This window comes from Cuculus canorus, chromosome 5, assembly GCF_017976375.1.
Source record: "Cuculus canorus isolate bCucCan1 chromosome 5, bCucCan1.pri, whole genome shotgun sequence".
Lineage (NCBI taxonomy): Eukaryota > Metazoa > Chordata > Aves > Cuculiformes > Cuculidae > Cuculus > Cuculus canorus.
This window is the reverse complement of record NC_071405.1, coordinates 14831629-14857117: the sequence shown is the minus strand read 5'-3', so window position 1 is coordinate 14857117 and position 25489 is coordinate 14831629. Positions and strand designations below refer to the sequence as shown.

General features: G+C 39.8%; 1 protein-coding gene across 9 annotated transcripts in view; it reads right to left on the bottom strand.

Moving 5' to 3' along the window:
* PPFIA1 (PTPRF interacting protein alpha 1) overlaps positions 1-21951 on the bottom strand; it is a 59140-nt gene extending 37189 nt beyond the window's left edge. For 8 of the 9 annotated variants that reach the window (XM_054067309.1, XM_054067305.1, XM_054067307.1 and 5 more), the window contains exons 1-3: positions 20795-21951; positions 19454-19717; positions 250-351 (exon numbers count right to left, since the gene is read on the bottom strand). In XM_054067309.1, the coding sequence (XP_053923284.1) occupies positions 250-351; positions 19454-19717 (366 nt within the window). In that variant the 5' untranslated portion in view covers positions 20795-21951. Of the gene's footprint in view, positions 1-249; positions 352-19453; positions 19718-20503; positions 20558-20794 lie in introns of all 9 variants that reach the window. The other variant, XM_054067306.1, reaches the window with a different exon arrangement.
* Positions 21952-25489: the final 3538 nt, after the last annotated feature.

The following is a 25489-nucleotide window of genomic DNA, read 5'->3' as shown; positions in this document are numbered from 1 at the left end:
AACAGCAAGAAAGCTGAATGACAGACAGCAGTGCAGTCTTACAAGCTTTTCCTGATTCCGCAGAGCAGTATTTGGAATTGCGCATAAGCTTTCAAACTTTCTTAATCAACACACATTCACAATTTGAGGAGGATTCATGTGCAAATATCAGGGGAAAAAGTACTTTCAGCATTTCAGATTCAACAGTGTTTCTCTCCATGTAGTTGGATGCTTTAACAATGACGATCTTGAAGACAGTAAGGAACTAACCCTTGTATTATTTCTTTCTGCTTTCAGTTCAGCGATTTCTTCTTCCCTTTCAAGCAGCTGCTCCCTGCATACATTTAGCTCTTTTGTAAGTGCTGCAAATTCCTGAAATAAACAAGACAAATTTAAGCACATCAAATACAGGAATACAGTGAGAGTAGATTCATGTGAACACTTGACACGATTCCTTGAAGCATTCATTTCAGATGTCTAAGACAAACAGTTGTATTAGTCATGCTATGCAGGCTTAAGATTCGAGCACTTAGAGAACTGTTACACTGCCAAATGTAGAGGTAAAAGATGTTTGACCAGTACTTTTGAGGACTCCTATGTGTCTCAAGGCAATTACCTGAGTATCCCTGCTATACAAAGGGAAAAACCTGTTTGTAATGCACTTTGTTATTGTTTTAAAAAAAGTTTTGTGGGTTTTTTTCTGTATGGAAGCTGAGGGAGACATGAAAAAAACAGCGCTAAGAAAAAAACACAGATCCCATCAAAACATGACGAATTTCAAGTCAGTATTTAATTGTGAAAGACAATGCATGACCCTGACATCTACCAGAATACACGTTACTTCTTCATAGAAACAGAGCAACCTTGAAGCTTCACCATGAGGATTCAAGACCTTTACATGCATTCATCTATAGAAGCTACACACAAGGTTTTCACTTATACCTCCTTTCAAATCCCACAGAACAGAACTGAAACAGCCCTTTCCTTACAGTCCTGCTAGAAATCTCCAAGGATCAGAATGAGCAGCCAAGTGAGCCCTCAGGCTCAAAGCTCTCAAAAGGCTTTCCCTTCAAATTCAATACAGCTTTTGCCGAACAAAAATTAATCAAAGTGAAGTAATACATAGAGTGAAAAGTCATCAGGAAACAGGAATTAAGCTAACTCACAGCAGTTGCTTCATGTTTACTTGAATAGTTTTAGAACATGAATATTAGTCAAATTCAAAGAAGATATTTCTAAATTTTAGGGTATCTGTTATGAAAACATGATTGTACTGAGCATCTGTAAGAGCCATCGCATCTTAAACTATTCTATTCTATGATTCTATTTCCACTCTATCAACAGCCTCACTACAAATACTCAACATAAAAGGCATTTAAACTTTCTATCAACTCAGTGGCCACAGTCTAGACAGACTACAACTATACACTCCACTCATAAGCAAATACTGAGCCTAACCTTATCTACCTACTTACTCTGGCAAAATTTAAATTGTAATCTGAATCACATTGGAAATTATTATTAACAGTAAGCGTGAATTTGAGCAAGCCCATGCATTAGAAGGCTTAGTAGGAAACAGGAGAAAATCAAAACAACTCAGGATGTTAAAATAAATATGCATCAGTCACTCCAATGGCCAGTGAATGCTTCAGAACCTCTTGTATAAGAAAACATTTAAATGCTAGTAAATAAACACTGGTCTCTCCTATTGTTTATAATAAGGAAAGCGCTCTAATAAACAAGTCATTTCTAATAAACAAGAGATCAGTACAGCTGAACTGGTGATGATCAGGACAAGGTGAACTGGCCAAACAGCCAACCAAGAAAAAAAATACTGTGGGGAAATACATTCTGTGCACAAACGCTGCCTCTCTGTTTTCCAGACTCTGCAAAATATAGTGCTTAATAGAGAGCAGCTGTATAGCAAGTACAAGCTTAAGATGGAGCTGTTTTGCAGTAAAATTCAAAGTGACAGAAAACATGCTTAAAAACTAAAGGACACATCAGCTAATCATCCTGCAACTTCTAACAGGCAGCTAAAACAAGCAGATATAGTCAAAAGACACTGCAAATTCCAAGATTAATTTTGAACATATTTTTGACTAAAAAGACAATACACCACTGCACGACATGTACTCACTACAGTGAGCTCCTTTGGAATTAACTAATGTATTAGGCTTGTAAAGGTCGCTATGAAAAAGACAGCAATACCACGATCACAGACACAGAATCTACCTCCATAATCCCTTCTTCACAATAAAAATCTGCTCATTGGAAAAAACAATTCAGTATAGCCCTCTTAGTTAAACACCAATGACAGCAAAAGCACCTTAATTTCTTTTCCTTTTTCAACTGCTAAAAAAGTATTTCTTTAACACACTTAATTACCCTTGCATAAATATTTTATTGCAGTATTTCATTTGCATCCTTAAAAAAAAAACCCAAAACACTGGTCTATTATTTTCAAGTAAAAATCCCTAGAAACACACTTAATAAAAGAACCTGGTCTGTCAATATAGCTACTGGAACTTTTAAACACACAAAAACTAGAAAAGGTTCCAGAGAATAAGGTAAACCAAGAAAAGGAAAGCCTACTTCAAGCTTCACAGGAGCTGATGGAAAAATTAACTCCATTATGAGCATTCCCTCAAAACGGTCCTTTCTATCCAAACTTTTTCCTGTACCTTTAACATCCTACCTGTGGGAGCTTCCAGGACTCCCAGACACACATCCCTTTTGCTGCGATACAAGCTTTGGTAAAACAGAAGGAGGTTCTAAAGTTGCAGTTCTCTACAGATCCTTCCCTACTTATCTTTATGCATTCGATAATTAAGTACCACTGAAACTACCAGAATTACTAATCCCAGGTATTCACAAAAGAGCTTGATAGGAACTTATTTTCTTGGGGATGTTTTTGCTCTTCTCAAAATTATTTAAAAAAAAACCTAAAATGCCAGCATCAAAATTTACAAACATCACCATTACACAGTTCTCCAAAGGACATCAGACTGACATGGAACATTCTATATTTTCCCAGTCTCTACCTCAAGCTTGAGGGCAGGATAAAACAAGCAGTAGGACTACCAGACACTGTTCTGTCATCCTTTCTCAACTTACAATCACTGTATAGCATTAATACACATCACCTTATCTAAGACATGCACGAGCTCCATTTTCTAAAGGGCAGCTGTATATTTCAAAGGAAGTCTATTCACTCTTCAAACAATCACAGCACCTACAGTTCTATTCCATTGCATACATCTGTGCAAATATAAAATGTAGCAAAAAATATCATAATTATGACACAAACTGTTACACTGTCAGATGACCCATAAAAGAACAATGTGCACAGGAATTTATACCGCTGCTGCATAAACAGACTGACACGTATTTCTGGCATTGCACAATACTGCCATTGCTGTTTGTTTTGACGAAATATAGTTGTATGAGTCCCATAAGCTGCCTAATAAAGAACACTTGAATGTCCTTAGTTTCAGTTGACAGTGCCAAAAGACATGCCCTTTCTAGTTTTAATACGTAGTTCAACAGTAGACAATTTGTGATTCCCTCAAGCAGTTCAGAAGGAGATAAACTATTTGCAACGCTGTCATCTCAAAAAAGTTTGAATTGCCTCATAATCTCCTCCTCAGTGTTAGATGAATGTACAGAAGATTAAAGGGAAAAAAATCCTGAGAAACTCTCCTACTTATCCAAAAAGCTGTATTACTTTTCGGTAATGAAGGAGGTGACTGAGAATATCAGAACAAAGTTTTGCTCCGCTTCTTGTCGCCATCAAAATAATAAATACCCAACTCTAAGTACTGATAAAATTGGACTTAGAATAAGCACTTCAGAGCACTTACAAGAATCAGTTGGAAAGTGCCAAATATACTATATATCCTCTGTTGATTAGAAGATACTAACAAACACCCATATTCTGCACTACACTGAAACATTTACAGATGAAGGAACTTTCTGACCCAACTAGACCACTTCAAATACGACACTCCTGCTGCCAGAAATAAACACACTCAACAAAAAAAGATAAATCAAGCAACTAAGTTCGCTGTTGTTCACTAACACATTTTCTGAGGTGTTTTCTTCTACCAACTCCATGATTTTTTTTAAAGCAATAGCATTTCTTCTACATCAATCTTCAGAACTGACCTTCAACCTTCAGAGTTTCAGGGGCCACAACAAATATCCTTCCAAAAGTTGGATCAACCAGTGTCTAGCTGTCAAGCCCGCACACTTCTGATATCTGACCTGACAGCGACTTCATTACTTGCGAAACCTCAGTTCAAGAACGGTACAGCTTATGGCAAAGAGATTCTCTTCATGTTTAGTACAACTGTAATTTATAGCTTCCATAGAGATTGCATTAGAAACCAATAAATGCTGTATGACAGGAAAGAGTATTTAACTTACAGAAAAACCTGAAAGAAATAGAGGGGATCCCGGAAAGTCTATTAGCATAAGCTGTGTATCAGGGATGATCCACAGACAAAGAACGGTAAGTTTGCCTGGAATTTGCTCAAGCAAAAAAAATTTCTTCCACAATAAAACAGACTGCTACTCTTGAGTGCATAAGGAACCATGGATTACAGGCAACAACATGACCAGAAAGCTTATGTAAGAGAATGAAAAGATATAAAAAGCTTACTTTCAATTCAAATAAATTACTATTAAATTGTCAAAGGAGTATCTCCTGGCAATATAAGGACGAAGATACAACTGTTGCATCCTTAGGAACATTGCTGCCAGAAATATGTGAATGGAATTTATCTGTTTAATCTCCAAGTAATATTATGTTTTACTGTTAACATTCTGTTCTGTAACCTACGTATCAAACAACCCACTCAAAAACCCAAGAAGCTGGAGAGCATATGAAGAACTGGAGAAAGCACAAGCCATCAGGAATGGGAAACCAATGGAATCTAAGAGATGTTTCCTTCATGTTATTCACACGGAATCTAAACCACAATTATTCCAAATGATGCATGCTTGAAAATGACAAATGTACAGTCTTAAAACAATCAAAGAAAACCTGAACATCTAGGCTGAACAGGGTATTACAGGAGTGACTTCACTAGAAACCCAAGGGGTTTAAGGTAGCACAGTGACCAATATCCCAAATACATTTGGGGGTTCCTAGCAAGCATTGTACCTATTAAGTAACACCAGTTCAGCTGGGGTTTTTTTAAGCTAAAAGTCAGAATTATGGAATAGTTTGAGGGTATTTAGAGTTAAAACTAAAAACAATTGACAGGTTTTAATCGTTAAATCCAGCCTTCCAAGAAAACAGTTACACATGCTTTAAAAATAAATCAGAACAACCAACCACCAACATAAATTGTGCTTTGCTTGTTCCGTGTAATAAATCAGAATGCTTTAAACCTTTCCATATCACTGGCATGTGCTAATCGGAAAGAAAAAATCAGCCCAGAGTGTGTAAAATGAAATATTTGCTTTTCACCCAGTGAATTTAATTTCCAGTAAGTATCAAGCAGCCTATTTTTTTCCTAACCTGGGAACATGTAACTTATTTCAAGCATCAAAGAACCAATTCTATGAAATAAGGTCTTTTTTTTTTGTTCTCAAAACCCCCAACAATTTAAAAGGGAATATAAGAAAACACTTGAAGTAATATTAAAATTTAGTTATGTTATACACTTGTGTTTCAGCCCACTGAGAGTTTTTTCACGCTCCAAGTATCTGTTATTCCAACCAGAGCTAACCACCCGCCAAAGTGAGAATACACTGTAGCTTACGATAATTAATTCATCAACCTCCTTACCTATTTCTCCTTAAGCATAAAATGTTTTATAACTCAGACCATTACCAAAACACAGGTGCAGATTTCTTTCCTATTAAAAAATTTCTCACATTCCAACTAGTGGCACTGAAACATTTTAAAACATTTAATACTACCTTTGGTCAACTCTCAGAAGTCTCTGTTTTCCTTGACTCAAAAAACATCTTTTTTTCTCTAGCAAAAACCATAACTGCATGAAAATACTCAAGTGAATACTGCTGGCAAGTGACAGACAGTGACTAATACTAACACTGAGTAACGAATCATTCCAGTCCTCTTTTTCAGTACGATATTCTTCAAGTTTCTGGGATTAACCTGCCTAAGCTTTGTCATTAACACTGCTCAATCCTAAACAGGCAATTAAGTTATAAAGTGTTTACAATTGCTTAATGTTATTGCTCTGGAATGAAACTTGTTGTTTCCAGTCCACTTTGGAGCTGAAAGTAGAATCAACCACCTAGCATTTGACAAGCAATGAGCAAAAGAACTCTTAACTCACAGCCAGTAGGTATCAAGCATATGCCCAAGAGAAAAACTGAAAAGCTTATAAGAAGACCAAGTCTCCATGGTTATAAATAGGTTTCCAGTTACCATCCTGAGTGAGTCGCTTAAATTTATGGGCAGTGGTCACTGAGCCTGAACTCCAAAGCACTAAATCTGGACTTCATTGCTAGGAGCTTTCAGGAAGCCCTGTGTGTCAAAGTGCAAGAAAACATACACGAAGAGGAGTATTTGGCAGCTTTGCAAAGAAGAATGCAGAAGAGGAAAAGGGAGGTAGAAATACATCAGTTCCATGTTCTCCCTGCTGTAGCTCCCCCTCCTGATCTAACACATTTCTGACAGACATTTCCTATTTGGGGGGGGGTGGGAGTGAGAACAAAAGTACCAGAATTGTAAAGTGGCTGGATCCAGCCTCATTTGTTGAAGGACCAGAGGTCTTCCTTTCACAACACTAATCAATGCTCGAACTCTATATGCACTACAGAACAGTTTGAAAAATAAGCCTGTAAACCTAGTACACAGAGGAAAGCAGAGGTATACAGAGGCCACCTGCACTCCATTTATTAACTACAGCCTGTACAAACCACCCAGAACCACAAAGCCATTACGGCCTCTACTCTTGCATTTAATATTTAACAGTCACTGATTATATACTGTACTTTGCACTGCCAGGTACACATGCCCTCTCTGAGCATCTTCCAAGCTCCACATTAATCAGATCTACACACAACACACTGAATACAGTAGTCATCTATGCAACAAACGATATCTACAGGACTGCTTACTGGTGATGTGCTGGAAGCCAGAACTAAGCCACAGCTGCATCCTACAACTTCCTTATAGGTCTGTGAAATTAAGGAAAGAAAACATGGAATTGTTTAAATGTGAACACTTCATCCAGTTACTCCTCTTTTTGTCAAACAACTTGCAGTTTGCAAAGCATCCTCCCCACAGATCCTAGCAACTAGCCTTGCGATCAGAGAAAGATTAAGAATCTATAATCTTCAAGTAGTTTGTTAATCTCTTCATCAACCTTCACAAACCATTGCAAGCATCTGAGGCTTGTTCAAGGTACAGCAGATCACAAAGGCTGCATTTTCAGTTAACCCAGAGTGCACACTACCTTCTTTCACCATAGCCTTTTTAACACAGGCTTTTAAACTACTTTTAAGGCCACAGATGTGTATCAAAGATCACATACTGAAAGAGTGAACAATTATACCAAAGGACTTTTTTTTTTTTCCTCCAAAGGGCTTCCTCCATATAACCAGCTAAGAGGAGGGCAAACACTGCAACTTAGAATGCACAGAGAATTAACAAGAAACAAACGAATTGAATGCTAACTAGAAACATAAGTTTCTGGTTTTAAGCTATTTTCTTCTCTTGTCTTTGGAGAATAATTTTAAAACCTTGTCCCTACTGAGGTAACACTGTGAATCTTCCAAGTACAGAATTCCAAGAGCTGAACTATTGCAAGTGCTGTCAGGTAACACTGCCTACCTGCAAGCACAAGAAATACAACAGCACTCTTCAGACTTGCATGAAACTTAGCATCCATTCATATGCAATGGTGGCAGAAAACCTTCTTCCATCACATGGCTACAATCTTTTCATTGCGGTTATGCAAAGAGTTCCACCATAGCTGCTCTCAGGTGTACATGAATACATCTCCTGAGAGGGCACATATTGCACAAAAGTATTCAAAACCAAGCTTGTTCAACTTGGAAAATGTACAAGATCAGCTAAAATATGATCGGGAAAACTTAGTCATAATTGAAAAACAGGCTTTTCAACGTCTGGCGTCTGGCTGATTTGTGCAGAACTGTACTGTTGAGACAGGTCAATAACCAAGTAATCCTTTCTAATACTGTATCAGCCCAAATATCAGTATTCCAGAAGAATATTTTACCTTTATACAGAAATAAGTTTACAATACTTGGAGGGTGTTAGAAAAACAGATGCCTCAGTTACACTCGGAATCAGTGAATTCTAAGGGTTTCTTAACATGAATTACCACATTCCTGCTCCCCTAGCCTCATCTATTTTGATTAGTAACTAATACCGTAAGTAGTAGCACAACTTCTTAGTTGTAGCTTCAGGCATCTCCATTTTTGGAGTCCATGTCAGTGAAGAAACCTACCCACACCCATACCCACTGTGGCAAAAGGAGAATACAGTTGCACTTAATTAAAGAGGAAGAATCTTGCATTACCAGTTTGACAAGATATGGGACAAAACCAGTCTCCATCTTTAGTATGACACTACACGGATTTCACTGAAGTTTTTCTTCTCCACATAAAGCTGGTCAAGATTTTGTGGGATTCCGTATGAGATTTCACAGCATACAATGCTCCTCAAAAATGCCAAACCGTAAACCAACTGCAAGATATGCTGAGAAAAATGTAACAAGTTCAGTAGTTTTCCTGAGATCCCTCATTATGGATGCTAAGGAGCTACTACAAAAGCAAGACCTTTTAAGTTGTAAACACCATCGAACTGTCCATTTCCTTGGACAAGAAAAAAATACGTGGTTTTCAGTATATCAACTCTAAACATACTGCACTCACAAGATATAGCACAATTCTGGCTCTGCTGACATTTAATATTAAATTTCTATGACTTAAAAATTATTTAATCCTAAACACTGCATTCTACCTTGCTTAAAAAATTAAGCCTCACATGCCTAGTACTTCACTATCTTTCAGAAACAGGCCCAGGACAAGATCTGTCATGCATGAATATTCCAGTGACAAGATACTTCTGCTTGCAAGAAACATAAGCAGCAGCAGAGGCACTGTCCTGCCCTATTCAAATCATTCATCTTGGCCTCTAGTTGTCAGGTTTAGTTCTGTGGCTCCTACTTGTAAAGTACTTTTTCACACTGTGCTAAAAGGGAGTGCTTGGGAATATCTGAATAATAAGGCTGGCCAAGCCACCCTCATTAAACAAGTGTCAACATGTACTTCCACCTCAGTGCTCTCCTATTATATATATAATTTTTTTTGCCAAGTGATGAACACTTCACTCTTATAATTTCAAACTTGTTTAAGCAAGTAACATACAAGGAGGACAGATACATGCCTTTAGCAGGAAACTCAACTTACAGGCTCTTTACACTTTATTCTTCTAGCTCTTTGTACTGTATCACTCCAGTTTACATGTTAAGTGAATTTACTGGGCTAACTTAAGCTAAATATATACAAATATGCAATATTCAGAATAACTGCAGCTGGACGATTCAACAAAAATGTTGCTCAATTTTTACAAATAAAGGCAACTCTAAAGTTCATACAAAAAGAGTACTGTTTCAGTTCTTACAACAGATAAGTCTGGTATTGAAACATAGAAAAACTTAGCAGAGCAACATAGATTAAGCATCAAAGAGTTGTTTTATGGGGTTTTCTTAAGCTTTCTTCAATGTTCAAAATAAGTTAGTGTATGTCACAAAAGATATCCATAACTACCTGAACTCAAAACTCAAGTTACATCACAGAACAAAAACAGGGACAGGAATAACACAAAAAGGCAGGGAAAGAAAAAAAAAGCAAGAGCCAAGGGCAGCCTGTTAATATGCTGTAACCAGTAACAAATGCTGAAGCAAAAGATGGATTGGTGAGGAACTTGTGTGGAAAGGAAGAAGCCCCTAATCTACACAGGGCTACAAACAAGGGAAAGATGATGCAACTGGGAAACTCTGCAGCCTCCTACTCCATTGAGGAAAAAGTCATGCTTGGCCCATTTCTCCTCTCCTGCCTCCTAGGAATTAAATCTTTTCTAACCATTGCATAAAATACCAGAGAGTGTTACATGGTCTCTTAAAGACTACAGTTCCGACAAGGGATCAGAGTTACACGAAGGCAAGTATCAGCATAAATAAGATTACAGGAGAGAAAAAGGATGGCTTTTTTCCCCCACACAGACAAGTGTTGAGAGCTAAAATCCTGAAAAGCTTTTTCATTTTCACTTTACATTAAGTAATCCCAGATTTTTTAAAATAAAGTCTCAGCTTTTGGAAGATAATATTGCTGAACCACACCCTCAAAGACATTCAGAAAACTCATGCTGCATGTTCTAAAACAAATAAGTTACTGGCTGCACCTGCCTCGTGTTCCTCAACAAAAAGCTAAAAGAATTATGACCTTCCAAACCTTTTAACATGAACTACAAAAAGGGGATAACACTGCATTAAAAGTACTACTTGAGAATTGTATGTTCATAGTGGTATCCCAAGATGTCTCTGAAATTATCTACAGTAATTCACCCAAAAATAATACAGCAGATAGAAAGCTCTGAAGAGATTCTGAAGCTAGAAGTTTACCTAAGACAAACACATAAAAACCCTCACCAGATTCACACATACATCCAAGAGAACCCTCCATCCACACACACTGTCATTCGCACCTTGGTCTCTCAAGTGTAGTCATCCTGTACACTCAGATCATCTGAAAACATCTAGTACTACAGATAACTCTTTCAACAGTAGAATCTCGTCTATGTTTTTAAATTACTTTTGGTTTTGGTCAAAGGTTGTTTTTTTTTTATTTTTGGGTTCCAAATTCACAGAATCATAGAATGGCTTGGGTCAGAAGGAACCTTAAAGCCCATCCAGTTCCAACCATCCTGCCCCTGGATCAGGTTGCTCAAAGATTTATTCAGGCCTAGCCTTGAACATCTCCAGACATGAAGCAGCCATGACTTCTCCGGGCAACCCAGGGCAGTGTCTCACCACCCTCACATGAAAACATTTCTCCCTAAAATCTCATCTAATCCTCCCCTCTTTCAGTTTAAAACTGTTCCCCCTCATCCAATCCATGCATTCCCTGATAAAGAGCCCCTCCACAGCTTTCCTGTAGCCCCTCTGAAGTACCGGAAGGCTACTATAAGGTCTCCCCAGAGCCTTGTCTTCTCCAGGCTAAACAACCCCAACTCTCTCAGCCTGTCCTCACATGGGAGGTGCTCCAGCCCTCTGATGGTTTTCACGGCCTCCTCCAGACTCACTGTAATAGATCCATGTCCTTTCTATACTGAGGACTCCAGACGAAACAAATTAAAACACAAAAGGTAGCCCATGTCTTAAATCTTAGCAGAAGCAAGAGATTCAAGAGTGAGATGTCAGTCAGGACTTTAAATACGATACAAAACAGAATCTTCAAGAGTTCAGGTTCCCACTGGGAACAGTAAATCTAGAAGTTTTAGTCAAGCACGATCTACAGTGAAAAGCACTGCTAGTAAACAGAATTTAGGTCCAATATTGTTCATTCAGCAATGTTAATGGACAGGCATGAACCCCACCATATAACACAGCAAGCAGATTTCCCATTTATAGATAGGAGTGGAAAGAAGAAGAGAGTTTAGACTATGACATTTTGTTGGCAAATGTCTATGTTGCTAAATTTTGGCGGAGGGGGTGTAACTATCTAAATTATTTAGCTACCTAAGCAAACATAGTTATACCTTAATGCTGTGCACTGTTCTGTAAATTTGAGGTGGATAAAATCTCCCTTCTTTCAACAGTGAAGTTTATTAACCCGTGTTCTACATTCCTTACTCATTTTTGCCAGATATTCTACCCTGATATTCCTTATAAAAAGTAAATATGCATTTGAAAACAATGTTTTCCCACACCATAATTTAAACGGAACAAAATTCAGTATGCGTTTAAATAGGAGATAGGACTAAAAAAAGCAAGCTCTGCGCTTTACAGTATTTCTAGACAACTAGACATAAAACAGAATTAGATACCAGAACTCTACTATCTACAAGCAGCAGGAGTGAGGCACATGGCAGCACAGCTCAGAGCATACCCAAATAGAGACTACAGTGTGAGAGAAGGAGGAGGGGGGATTAGAAAAATATATCAAAGGCTGCCCATTTTCCTAGTGAAACAAATAGAACACACTTATTTTCCAAGCGGAAGGTTTTTTCCTCCTCAACAAAACTAGAAGAAAGTGCATATCAAGCTTGTCAAGCTTTTTTCCACATAGCCCCTCAAACAAGTGATGGTCATTAAGATCTGTCCTGAAGAAAGCTGATCACACCTAAGACTGCAAACGTAAGGATCTTTTCATTAAGGAATTCTGGAGCACTCCACAGAAGTTCTAAACCAAAACATCTTTCTAAACATTTATATTTCTGAAAATATAACCATAAAACTGGTTAACTACAGGAAAAATAAGTTGGCTGTTCTTATTCACATGTACCCATCAAAAGTCGGTATATTTCAGATTATATTCCTCTTAAGCTTTTCACTACTATCCTCAAAAAACATATCCTGAGTAGGCACAAACAAACACATGAGCAAAGTTCAAGGCTTGCCACTGTGGAATAGCAGAGGAAAAGATTAAGCAACAAAGCTTCTCCTCTTAAAATGCTACAGTTCTCACCAATGCAGGAATAGGCCACAGAACCTTGTCATGCTCATCAGAAGAAAGATTTTTCAGTAGTGCTTACATGAAACCCAAGGTAAAGGTTGAAACAGTTAAAGGTCATAGGCAAAAAACAAGTTAACCAACCGTTCACACCAATTTACAGAGAACCTAAAGGAAAACAGCATACCAGAATGAAACAGCATTAACTTAAACAAGTATTGTAATCACAGTCCTCCTCCAATGCCGAACACAGAAACTGGGAGAGGAAGTTCATCAAGTGACCTACAGATAGGTATTTAGCTCACTACACAATTATCTGGAGTTTACAAAACACAGAAACAACATTTCCATGCACTCCCTGTGAAAAAAGTTGAATAAAAAGCTCACTTCATTTGACAGCAAGATAAAAATTCTTCTTTCAGCCTGGAGAATGTGAAAACATTTTTCCTGGCAAGAAGTGCCACACATTTCCCCTTTTACACTAGGAGAATCCATAGGCAGGCTTACAAAAAAAATACACTTGGAAAGTTATGAACACCCAGGTTACCTGACACGCACAATACAAATTTACCCCTTCTCAGTGTTTGTAGCTTGAGATCCACATGCACAGGAGATTATGGTATTTTCTAATAGATGTCAACAGACACCAGTCAGCCTCACAGACAAAGTGACTTAAGCTGCCTCAATTGCCAAAAGCAGCTTACAGGAAGACCTCTACCATACTCCTTTAAAGCAGGAAAACTGAAAAAGGAGAACTGTTGAAGTGTGAAGTATATTATCTGAGTACTGAGATGCAGTGCTAACTTGGGAAGAACAAAAACTAAAATAACTAAGACAGTGAAAATATTCTCACCAAATATTCAAGTTCTCCGCCAACACTGCTAACTGTAAGGGATCTATATATCAAAACACAAACAAAAGAGTACTCTTAATTTTAAAATTAACCCTATAGTGAGTAAAATCAACATCCACCTCTTCTAAAAGAAATAGTAGAAAGGAGAAACCAGTCACAGGCCAGTGGATATTAAAAGACTAAGAGACAGGGGAAGGGAATTGTATTTTTAATTAATATTTTTCTTTAAAAAAAAGGTTTAAGCATTTCTTTTTTAAAAACATCTAGACGGAAATTGCAACTATATAGTTACACTGAATCTTTAAGTCTTGTTAACAACATCTTTAAAGTATTTTTCAGTTAGCGCCTAAGAGCAGAGAAAAAACAGAAGGGCTTATAGATGAAGAATGCCCAGAAGACCAAAATAAACACTACCTGCTCTACAAGAGGCAATTTAGCATAAGTGAGTGTATATGTGAAGTCCATCGAGTTCTAAATATAGCATATACTTTTAAAATTGCTTGTTTTGATTACAGCTCTTTTCACACAAGCTGATATACAGTCCGTTTGTTCGACTGCAAGTTAAAACTACATCACACAGATATTATTAAGACCATTATCAGACATTTGTACATAGTAATAGAAGAGTAGGAAAAAAATAATCAGTAGCTCAACTTTCAAGGCTACATCCACTGCTAAAAACAAAATAAAAGCTTTTCTGCCTAGTCACTAAAACATTCTTCCTACAAATAAACCGAAGAAAATAAAAATATTTTCAGAATCACAGAACAGTTTGGTTTGGAAGAGACCTTAATAAAGATCATCCAGTTCCAATCCTCCTGTCATGGGCAGGGACACCTTCCACTGGATCAGATTGCTCCAAGCCTCAGCCAACCTGGCCTTGAGCACCTCCAGGCATGAGGCATCCACGACTTCTCTGGGTAATCTGTGCTAGTGCCTCACCACCCTCACAGTGAAACATTTCTTCCTAAGATCTGATCTAAGTCTCCCCTCTTTCAGCTTAAAACTTCTACCCTTTGCAAAATCTTTTTATTAAAGAGATCAATGGGAGCACGAAAGTTCATCCTCAAATACAAGAAAACTTAAAACTAATTCTAAATTTAATCTAGCTAAATGATCTATTTATAATGAAGATAACCTAACTTAAAAGCACAGCATAAACAGCAACTTGCTAACAACAGCCAAGCAGATGTCTACCGGGTAGGGGTGGGATGTTTCAACAAACTCACTCACCCAAATATATTTAAATGAGAAACTAACTAATCAGAACAAATGCTAGTCTTGGTCCTCAACACCCTCCTCTACATTATTTAAGCGTAGCTACTGCTTTTTTTTTGCCCAGTCATAGAGCATACGTTCAGAAAACTTCATATTCTAAAGATCTGGGGCACGAGTTGTCTGTTTCCATGGCTTGCAAAGAAAAATGTTACGGAAGTCACGGTTTATTGATACAGTCAGTGAAGAATTCTGAACAGTAATGCTCATCTCCCTCTGACTTAAACCAGCATAGATAAAGACAAATCTAAGCAGCAATTCACTAAGAGCCAAGCAAGATTTAGTAACTGAAACTCAACACATACCAGACTAAAACTATAGTTGTCTGAAAATACAATAGAAGAGTCACGCACATCTTTGCTGTTAGAATGGGGTGGTAGAAACAGAGGCTATATTGACTCTGACACATCTGCATGTCTGAAAACCTTTTGGATCTCTACCATTTCTGGACACACAAGCTCACAGCTGAGACTAATGGATTTTATTTAGAAGTCAGTATCTCTTGATAGAGTTGGAAGCCTAAGCTGTGCCACTTCAAGGCTCAGCAGTTGTGAACACTCTAAATGGAGCTGCACCTAAAACACGAAGGAAATCTCAGCTGCTGTGAAGTTTGGCAAGCCCTATACTTAATGCACTTTCTGCAACTATGCTCTTCGTGTTGTGCACAATTCAAAACCTCATTTCTACATCTATGACATCCTGGATTATTTAAAAGCTGCCTGGAGGAAATCCAAACAACACCATTATTAGAATAGCAGCTAAATCCTTAGGTTCGTCATTATAAAACAATACCAGGGGAGTCTTCAAGCCAAGTGTTTAGACATTTATTACAGGTGAGACATTGAACAGCATTTCTGAAACTGATAAAGGAAGATCATTGCATAGAGACATACGTGAATAGGACTGAACACAAATATAAACACACACTATTTTTAACTGAAGTGTGCAGTAGTGGTAAACTCTGTACTGTAGATAGAATGCAACTAAAGATGGCCTCCTGGGGACTGCTTTAAATACAGATACAATGGGCAACCTAGCAAAGCCAATGCCAAACCAAAATTATAGGCAGCTTTTTTCCACACTGAATTCCACATTACATTAAAGCGCTCTGATTTACACACAGATGAACACAACCTCTGACCGAAAGTTCTCATCTCTCCCTAAATATACAGTGCTGGATACAGAAATTCTGAACAAGATCATCACAAATACAGGAAAAAAAACAAACCTTATTTTACTTTTGTTGCATAGAAATCAAGACATGTATGACAAATAGAAGTTGCTGTGAATTCATCAACTTGGGTTTTATTTGTGCTAGGTACTAGACTCATTGTAAATTAAACTCTAGTCTTCTCCACCCAAAACAAGCATGTTGTTGTCATTTACATAAAATTCTACATGAACTTCTACCAACAAACTAAACTTCAGCCTACAACACCTTAATAGCAAGAACTGGTGGTCACTTGGACCCCATCTACCTTAATGTCCAAAATTTAACTTTTAAATGCAGTAGTGTCCTATATGCCTCAGGTTAACTTACAAATTTTAAGCACACTGATCTTGAATTTTGTAGAATACACTGTGAAAGATACACTAAGGGCATCGAAAATAACCGAGAGGAGTACTCTGAACATAATTAAATCATAACTGAATGTGTTTATGCTGAAAATAACAGTTCTCTAAGTTCTCAAAGTACAAAGTTAGTTTTCTTTTTTTTTTCTGTGAAAAAGTCTAGGGAGAATAAATTTCAAGTTCTTGCACAGCAACATGATTTCATCAAGTTCATCTTCCAAGGTCAGAATACAGTTTGAGGAGGGTAATCTGTAACAGAAGGTAACTCCCAGAAAATAACAAGCATCGCCAAGAATCCAGTTATTTTATCAAGACAATGTTGATGTATTTCATTTCCAGCTGTCCATAGAAGAAAAGCCTGTCAGTTTTACTCTGTATAAATGTAACAGATAAGGCACATCTCTATCTAGAATGCTTTCCTCTCTGTGAATTAGACATCAACAACAGAAGTCTTCTTACTCTAAATAACTGTTTCGGGTTTCTGTGAGCTAGAATTGATGCCTTTAAATTATCAGCTGACTACCAAACTACAGGTATACTAGAAAAGTCTGCTTCTCTGACACAGCAGAGAACATGCACCACTGCCGCAGAATAAACTGCATTCACTTTTATAATCTACAAGATATGCAAACACTTTTGCCATTTTGTAACTGCACACACCAGTATGAACCTCTTCTTCCCTACACACAGAAACCCAGTGAATGTAGGGAAGTAAGTACATGGATGCTATTAGAAATTGAGTGTCTATACTATATGCAGAGAAGTAGTTTTGGTATAGAAGCAATCCATCTAGTATTCCTTCTTTTACACAAGGAGTTTCCATTAGCCATCAGAACATCTAATCAGCTGATTCAGCTAAAAATATAAGACAGGAAAAGTGTACATACAAACAATTCAATACTCCTTAAGATAAAGCACTCCAAAATCAACTACAAAGTTACAAACCCGTAAATAATACATTGGTTACACAGTGATTTAGCAATCCATGCAATTACACAAGTCTTTGCACAACTGGTTAAATAGATCTTCACATCTCTTTTTACTAAGCTGAAAAGAACTATTACAATGAAAAACTAAGTGAACACTATTAATTCCCTCCTCTCCTAAAAAAAAAAAAAAAGTATAACACAGGACACAGTTGTCAGTAAATTTAAAATCATCCTGTTTCTACCCCTTCCTGAAACCCACAGCTAAATAACAGCTCACTTGAGGCAGTATTCAAAAAAGTGTTCAGCTTGAAATAATTAACAAAAAAGTTCAAATAGTTCCAAATAGTATAGTCACCACAAAGTTGTCCTAGTGAACACTTACTAGAATTTAAAAAGAATATGTATCTTTACACATCATCAGAAATTTACACCTACAAAGAAACTGACTCTTTACCATAATGACAACGCAATATTGTCAAATACAGTTGTTTTCTGATTGCAGCAATAATAAAAAAATATTCTGGACTTCTGAAAGCATCACCAATTGCCACCTTCCACAATCATCTGAGCTTAAAGACCACTGAGGAGAAAAGTGGCACAGCTTTCACATCGCAACAGTTATTTTTCAATACTAATCTACAAAAAAAGTCCATACAACTCTGTATATCAATATCAAATTGCAATAAAACGTCTGCCAAATGAACTATGAGACTTGCTTTCCTACAGCTTTCACATGAAACCATACAATTTTGAAAATGGGAAATGCTTTTTAACTGCACTAATCTTTTAGAAATGTTTATAAAGAAATGTTTACGTGTAAGCAGCTTACTAGATTTAGGAAGGAGAGCTAAAAATTGAAAAGGGAGAAGAGGAACAGTACAGATGAGAGCTTGGGTGATGCTACTCAGCCACAAATTCAGCAATAAAAGTTTACAGACCATACAACTGGTTAGTGGCATCCATTAATGTAGCAGACCTGAAATAGCGGCTAAAAAGAAGCCACAATTATTACAACAAAAAAACCCAAAGAACGATTTTTGCCTGCAGCACATGAGTTAACACAGGGAGCAGCAAAGGTTGCAACCTTCTCCTTTCCGATTTCCATCATACCAATGTAACATAACCAGATTAACAAGTATTACTTTTTCATTTCTATCCCCAAGTAACTGCCAGTACTGATTACCATATCAAGAGTCATACAGCGATTACATTATAATTAGAGCAGTGGAAACAGAAGGGTTTAAAACTACTGTTGTAAAGGGTATAAGCAGTAACTACAGTATTTAAGGATATGTAAGCAGTTGTAAAAACAGTAAGTATTCTTGGTAAACGTGTACAAGTATAACACCATCATGACATACTTGAGCCAACAACCAACCACACCAGACAATGCAAGGCTATCAACAGTTAACTGACACTTGGAAGTGGCCTCTGCTTTGCCTACAACCAAACACTTTTCGAAGTGTTCAAAGTGCAGTTGTATCCTTTTTAACTAGAACGAATAAACCTGCAAAGTTCCGCAGACACCATTCACCCTTCCTAACTACACATTACTGCCCTGTGCAACCCAGTTAGAACCACAGCCCGTATATATCCTCCAAAGATCAATAATTAGCCACTCCTGACAAAAGCAAATAAACCCCCAAATCCAAACTTTCCACAAGGAACTACATGAGTTCAACAACACTGCCATGACAACTTAGCATATATCACAAGATAGCAGTCCAACTTCAAGTTTTTAAATCAAAATTGATAATGGTATCAGAATGGTCTCCTTTCTCTCCCAGGATGGGCTGTACGTAATTCTCGAAACACGTCAATGAATCAGGCAGTTAGAAACAACATTGAAAAAACACTAGTGACAGAAGAAAGCCCATCAAGTTTCTTGATCAGAAGGGTGTAGATATGACTTCACACTCAGGCTGAGCCACAGAAATGCCTAAAACTGGCAGGGCATACTAGAGGGAAAGGGCTCACTTTCCCCACTTGCTTTGGTTTTGCATCTGAGTGAGCAAGCACGGACAGGCACTTCAGGAAAGTACTATGCTAGATTCATCTTCCCCTCACATAACCCAAATCTTCAGTAAACTGAAGAAAAAAGCCAACAAAATACCACAAGAATACAAAAATTATCGAAAGATGCCTTTCAAAATGTCCATACCTGTGGAAGTGCAGTATTGAGCTGTCTCTGCAAAGAATCTCTCTCATGACCAACTTCATGTAGCTTGCCCTGGGTCAATGCTAGCGTCTCCTGAGTTTCTCTTAGTGTTTCCAGAAGGCGATCCCTTTCTTCCAACATGGATACCATTAATTGCTCAAAATGGGAATCAGCATCTGACTGTAACGGGGAACCTGACCCATGGCCTCCATTTCCCCCAGAGGGAATCTCTGCCTCACTGATGGTTGGCATCACCTCACACATCATCTTGAAACAAAATGAGACAAAACAAAGACCGTAAGTTTAAGTCAGACAAATCTAAATAGTATAAGCAAAGACACTTTGGATACTACTCATAACACCAACTTAGTTTTCCTAATGATAGCATCAGCAAAAGTTGCCAACATCGTAGTGCTTGCCACTATTTCATTAAGACTGTGGGAGAAAAGGCACACAATCAAGGCATCACTTCATAATGAGAATCTTGTGACTTCTTGCAAAACCAGATTTTTACAGCTACATTTCAAACTGTGATCTCATTTTAATGGATTTATATTTTTGTTAAGAGTAAACCGCTGCTGAGATCTTTAAAAAATAAAGAGAAGGCATGCAGCACGCCACACTTATAAACTTAACCCAGTAACTGATTACACTGCATATCTTGAGAATCATTATCTGCTTTTTTCAATGCTTAAAACATACAAACATAATATCTAAAACAGCACTGTGAGCTTACACTGGCTGTAGAATGTCTATGGTAAAAGCAATGCATGTAAATTAGAAGTAAATCCAAAACAGTCCAATTTAGGACACAAAAAAAAGTAAAAAACTCATTATGAAGTGGCAGCAGCTGTCACTGTGGATAATAAAAGTAAAGGTAAGCAAAAATAATTAAAAGGCAGAGTACAAATACAATTAACAAACACAGGTACTGTATTACTGTTAAACTGGAAGGACTTTTAAGAGACCCTATCAGATCCTTATGATAGGCTAAGGTATCATTTTTAAAAAGGATGGAAAAACCCCACTAAAATAATCACTGCACACTCTTACTGAAACACTAAGACTTCTGAAGTTCTTCAGGCAGCCTCTCTCAACATCACAAACCTAAGGCAAATCAGAAAAAAAAAAATTCTCTCAGTCTCTGAGGTAACACAAGGTTTGTTCTCTGCCTTACATTTTACGCTCAGATCTGAACATTTTAAAGAACAATTAAACTTATTCTGACATTTACAGTGCGATCTCTGAACCCCTTAAAAAGCTTGGAAAGCCTGAAGTGCTTTTTAACATTTTCATCCACGATTACCACAAGCACTGTATTTTCAACACCACTACATTATTTACCTTGCTCAATAAAACGAAAAGGCTTGGAAAACAGACCCCAGGTTTTCGGCAGTACCAGCTCTTCTCTGTTTTTAGTAGTTCCTTGTTATCCCGCAAAACCCTTCGGATTGCAAAGCATCCATTCAGCTCTAGTCCAATGTCTATTTAATTGAAACGCCTCGTGCACATGAAAACAAATAAACCTGTCAAGAAAAGAGCAGATCCAGTAAAAAACAGCAGCAGCTCCAGCTAACTTGCCAAGTCTCCAGAACAGAAGAATGCGAAAATAAACTGTCTCAGCTTCCCATCCTTCTATTACTGGCCCACAGGTCCTGCAACAGCTGGGATGGGGGAATCATGTGCTGAGGAAAAAAAGAATGCAGTCTGGTGCAGTGGTGCAAGAAGCTTCAATAGTTCATCGCTCGTAAATTCCACGCAGGTCACAATCGCATTATTAAACAGAGTACGGACAGCACAGGAAAACGGCACAAGCCTACTCGTAAAGGATTTAGAAAAGCCTCCCTTCTTTTCTCTTATGTGAATTCCAACGGGAGGCTCTCCTTTCAGTTTCCTGGGTCTTAGTTCAAACATTTATAATCCCAAGAGCGAGGCGCTGGTGTTTGCTGGGAAGGCGAGGAGAACGGAGACCTGTTGTTTCCTCCGCGTTAGCTGTTCACCCGCTTTCACCTCGGCCGGTCCCACCGACGCTACTCCAGAACCGAGATATCCAGCCAGGAGAAGACGGGAGGCAGCTTGGGGGAAGCAGAGGCGAGGGTAGGAAGATTCCGAAGAGAATCGGGGGCAGCAGAGACCGACAAAGAACGACTGCCGGCCGAGGAGACGGGGCTTTTCTCTTTCCCCCTCACAGGGAGCGCCGGGCCGGGCCTCCCTCTCTGCTGCAGAGGAGGCCCCGCAGCCTTAACCCGCGCACTCCAGCAAGGTACCGGAGGCCGCGGTACCGGCAGGGCCGAGGGGCTTTTTACCGAGCGGCGGGGCAGGCTTCTCTGCGCCGGGAGGACTCGCGTCCCTCAGGGCCGGGCCCAGCTCCGCCCGCCGCCTCCTCCACGGCAGTGGCGATCGGCGAGGGGCCGGCTGAGCGGGTGCCCCGCTGCGACGGCCTGGGCCCGGCGGTGCCGCCTCGGCCTGGAGCGCTCGGACAGCCCCAATCGCCGCCGCCGAGCCCCGACCCGACCCGCCGCGCCAGCCCCGAGCGCCTCCGCCTCCTCCCGGCGCGCTCTGCGGCTCCCGCATAAATCAGCGCGGGGCCCACAATGCACCGCGCGGGAGGCTCGCGCCCCCGTCTCCCCCCTCCAACTCAGCTCTAGGATCGCGGGTTCGAGACCCGCTGCCCCACGGGGAGCGCCCGCTCCTTTCCGTTGCAAGCGATACTGCCGCCGCCCACGTGCGCCCGCCCGAAGGGAGTGGAGCCCCGGCCCGGGAAGCGTGCTCGCTGACGGCTGAGCAACAGGGCAGGACTGCAGTAATCGCTGCTGTGCGTGCCAGAGCTGCCCCGCAATCGCAGTCCTTTTCAGAGCCTGCGTGTCACAGCACAGCCCTGCCAGGCGGGTCTGCCTGCTCCTGCCAGCTGTGCTGCCTGCTGAGCAGGAGCTGGTCCTGCACCATCTCCTCAGCCTGCTTCCACCGCCTCAGCCCAACTCCCATTGCCTCAGCCTGCTCCCATTGCCTCGACCCATTGCCTTCACCTGCTTCCATTGCCTGTCCACTCCCATCACCTCAGCCCATTCCCATTGCCTTCACCTGCTTCCATCACCTCTGCTCCCTCCCATTGCTTCGATGAGCTCCCATCACCTCATCCCACTCCCATTGCCTCAGCTCAACTCCCACCACCTCAACCTGCTCCTGATCACCCCAGCCCAACTCTCATTGCCTCAGCCTGCTCTCATCACCTCAACCCATTGCCTCCACCTGCTTCCATCACCTCTGTCCACTCCCAGTCCTTTGACCTACTCCCATCCCCTTGTCCCACTCCCACCTCAGCCCATTCCCATTGCCTTCACCTGCTTCCACTGCCTCTTCCACTCCATCACCTCAACCCAACTCCCATGGCCTTGATCAGTTCCCATCACCTCAGCCCAACTCTCAGTGCCTTGACCTGCTCCCATCGCCCCAGCCCAACTCTCAGTGCCTTGACCTGCTCCCATCGCCCCAGCCCAACTCTCAGTGCCTTGACCTGCTCCCATCGCCCCAGCCCAACTCCCATTGCCTTGACCCATTCCCATTGCCTTCACCTGCTTCCATCACCTTTGTCCATTCTCATCACTTTGACCCACTCCCATCACCACAGCGCAACTCCCATCAATTGCTTTGACATTCCCATCACCTAGACCAGTTCCCACCACCTCAGCCCAATTCCCACCACCTCGTCCTGCTCCTGTGGCCTCAGCACGCTCCTGATCACTTCAGCCCAACTCTCATTGCCTCAGTCTGCTCCCATTGCCTCATCCCATTCCCATTGCCTTCACCTGCATCCATCGTCTTGTCCCACTCCCGTCAGCCCAACTCCCATTGGCTCATCCTGCTTCCATTGCATCAGCCCAATTCCCATCACTTAAGCCTTCTTCCATCACCTTAGGCTGCTTCTCATTGCCCCAGCCCACCCTCTCATCCTTGACCTGCTCCTCCGGGCTTAGCCTACTGCCTGTGCCCTCCACCTGCACCCTTCCAGCATACATTCAGAAATATTTAGGTGGTAAGTGATGTATTCAAGCCTTAGGGCTTGCAGAGGTGTGAAACGATGGTTTTAACCAAATAAATGGTGTCACTAATGGCTCTGTGCCAAGTAAAGCTGGAGGAGCCAGCAGGCTGCGTGGGTCTATGGGCAGCAGAAAACAACAGTTGACACGGTGTAATGAGCCATCTTCTGTGCTCTCTAAAGGCTTAACCTGGGTGACGAAGGCTTCTCCCACCTTGCCTTGTGAGAAAGTGCTGCCACCGCGTCCTCAACACAGCTCCAGTGAGAGGTAACTCTGCTGATGTAGCTTATTCTCCACAGGAAAAGGGCTTTGGCTACACTGACAAAAGAACTCATTTTTTTCCTGTGTAAGCTGTTTCCAAAACAGCATATAAACATTTTCCACTTACATTTATATAGCTTTTACTCTGTCCTTGGATTATCATGTTTCTAAAGCTTTTTCCATGCATCTGAATAAAGTTGGAGTTTGTAGGCAGAGCTCAGAAAAAATCTTTTTACTCTCTTCCAGCTACCACTATGAATAAAGCATTTGCATTTTGGCCCCTGTTCTTGGTGTTATAGTGGAAAGCTCAGAAAAGATCAAGGGCCAGTTACGTAGACAGAAGCACATTGTGCCAAAAAACCAGCAGTCCCTGTGCTGAAGGCTGTGTAGTTTTTGTGACTGGATTACATGACACTCAATTTGTAAACACAACATATCAACAACTAGCACTGGACAGAAGGGATCATTAATGAATCACGCTTCCTTCCCCCCAATACAAAAATCTTTAAAATTACAAACTCACTACACTGTGCTCTTTCCCTTTGGTAGTTGAGCCTTTAGGGTGAATTTAGGTCACATTTTTAAGCCTTTCCTCTACAGCCATGAGGTCTAGATAGTTTTTTTTCTTGAAGTTTCTGATGTAATCACATGACTGGGAGCTGGAACTTTAAGGAAAAAGCCAAATATTCTGAGGTACACTCAAATCACGAGTTCTGCCAAATACTGGTTAGCACAGATTTAACACTGAGTAATACACTGCTGAAATGTAATTGTATAAATGCTAAGATATGACTTTTCAATACAGATACAGTGGCAGAAAAAATTCCAAAATCAATTGTGCTTTTCCTGAGGAAACCACCCAATGTTATGGAACAACCTGTGCTGTCAAATAGTCTCAGTACAGCTCAAAGATATTATTTATAAGTTTTGATATATTTATAGTGATGTATTTAGAAACTTTTAAGCTTCAACTTTAACCTAAATTACTTTAAGTTATCATGGGAGGGAAGGAAGGAAGGCATCATTCACTTGGCCCTGTCCTTGGACCTTTGGGTTTAACCCACACTGAGGGTTTCTTTCACATAATTTACAGTAATGGAGAAGAATCAGCAGAATCTGTGCCATGCTTATGGAGCGCAGCAACGTGTTTCTGGGGTCAAAAAAAGGCGGTTACTTAACGCTTAAAACTAGGTCTCAAAGATTAACTTGACCATAATCAGCTCTTTATTTCTAAGCACATTTCTACAGATAGACACTTCTGTTTCATTGCCCCAAACTCTGTCTTTAGCTGCATCCACAAAATTGTCTCCTGGAACTCACATGCAATTCATTGACAACTGTATTCCTTATACACTCATGTGTTGATTTTGTCTAATTCTTTAAAGAAAACAAAAATTCCCTGCCAGCTTAACCCACTTGTTGAAAAGTTAAGCAAACCACTAGTAAAAATACTCAAAACCAACTGGGTTTGTTTTTCAGAGCATGGCTCACAAATACACAGAATAAACGTGTTGGCAGAAGAGGAGAGATGGTATTTCTTTAGCTCTCAGACTAGGATTTCAGAGAATTCTTTCCTTCCTCTATAATGCAATACTCAGGAGGGTAATACAAATATATAAATAAGTTAAAATGATACCAATAAAGTATGATACTAGTAATGATACAAGTAAAGTGAGACTTTAAAATCTGAAAAGCTTCTTCTTGCTCATTTTTTTAAAAAAGATTATAGTAACATTTTGGA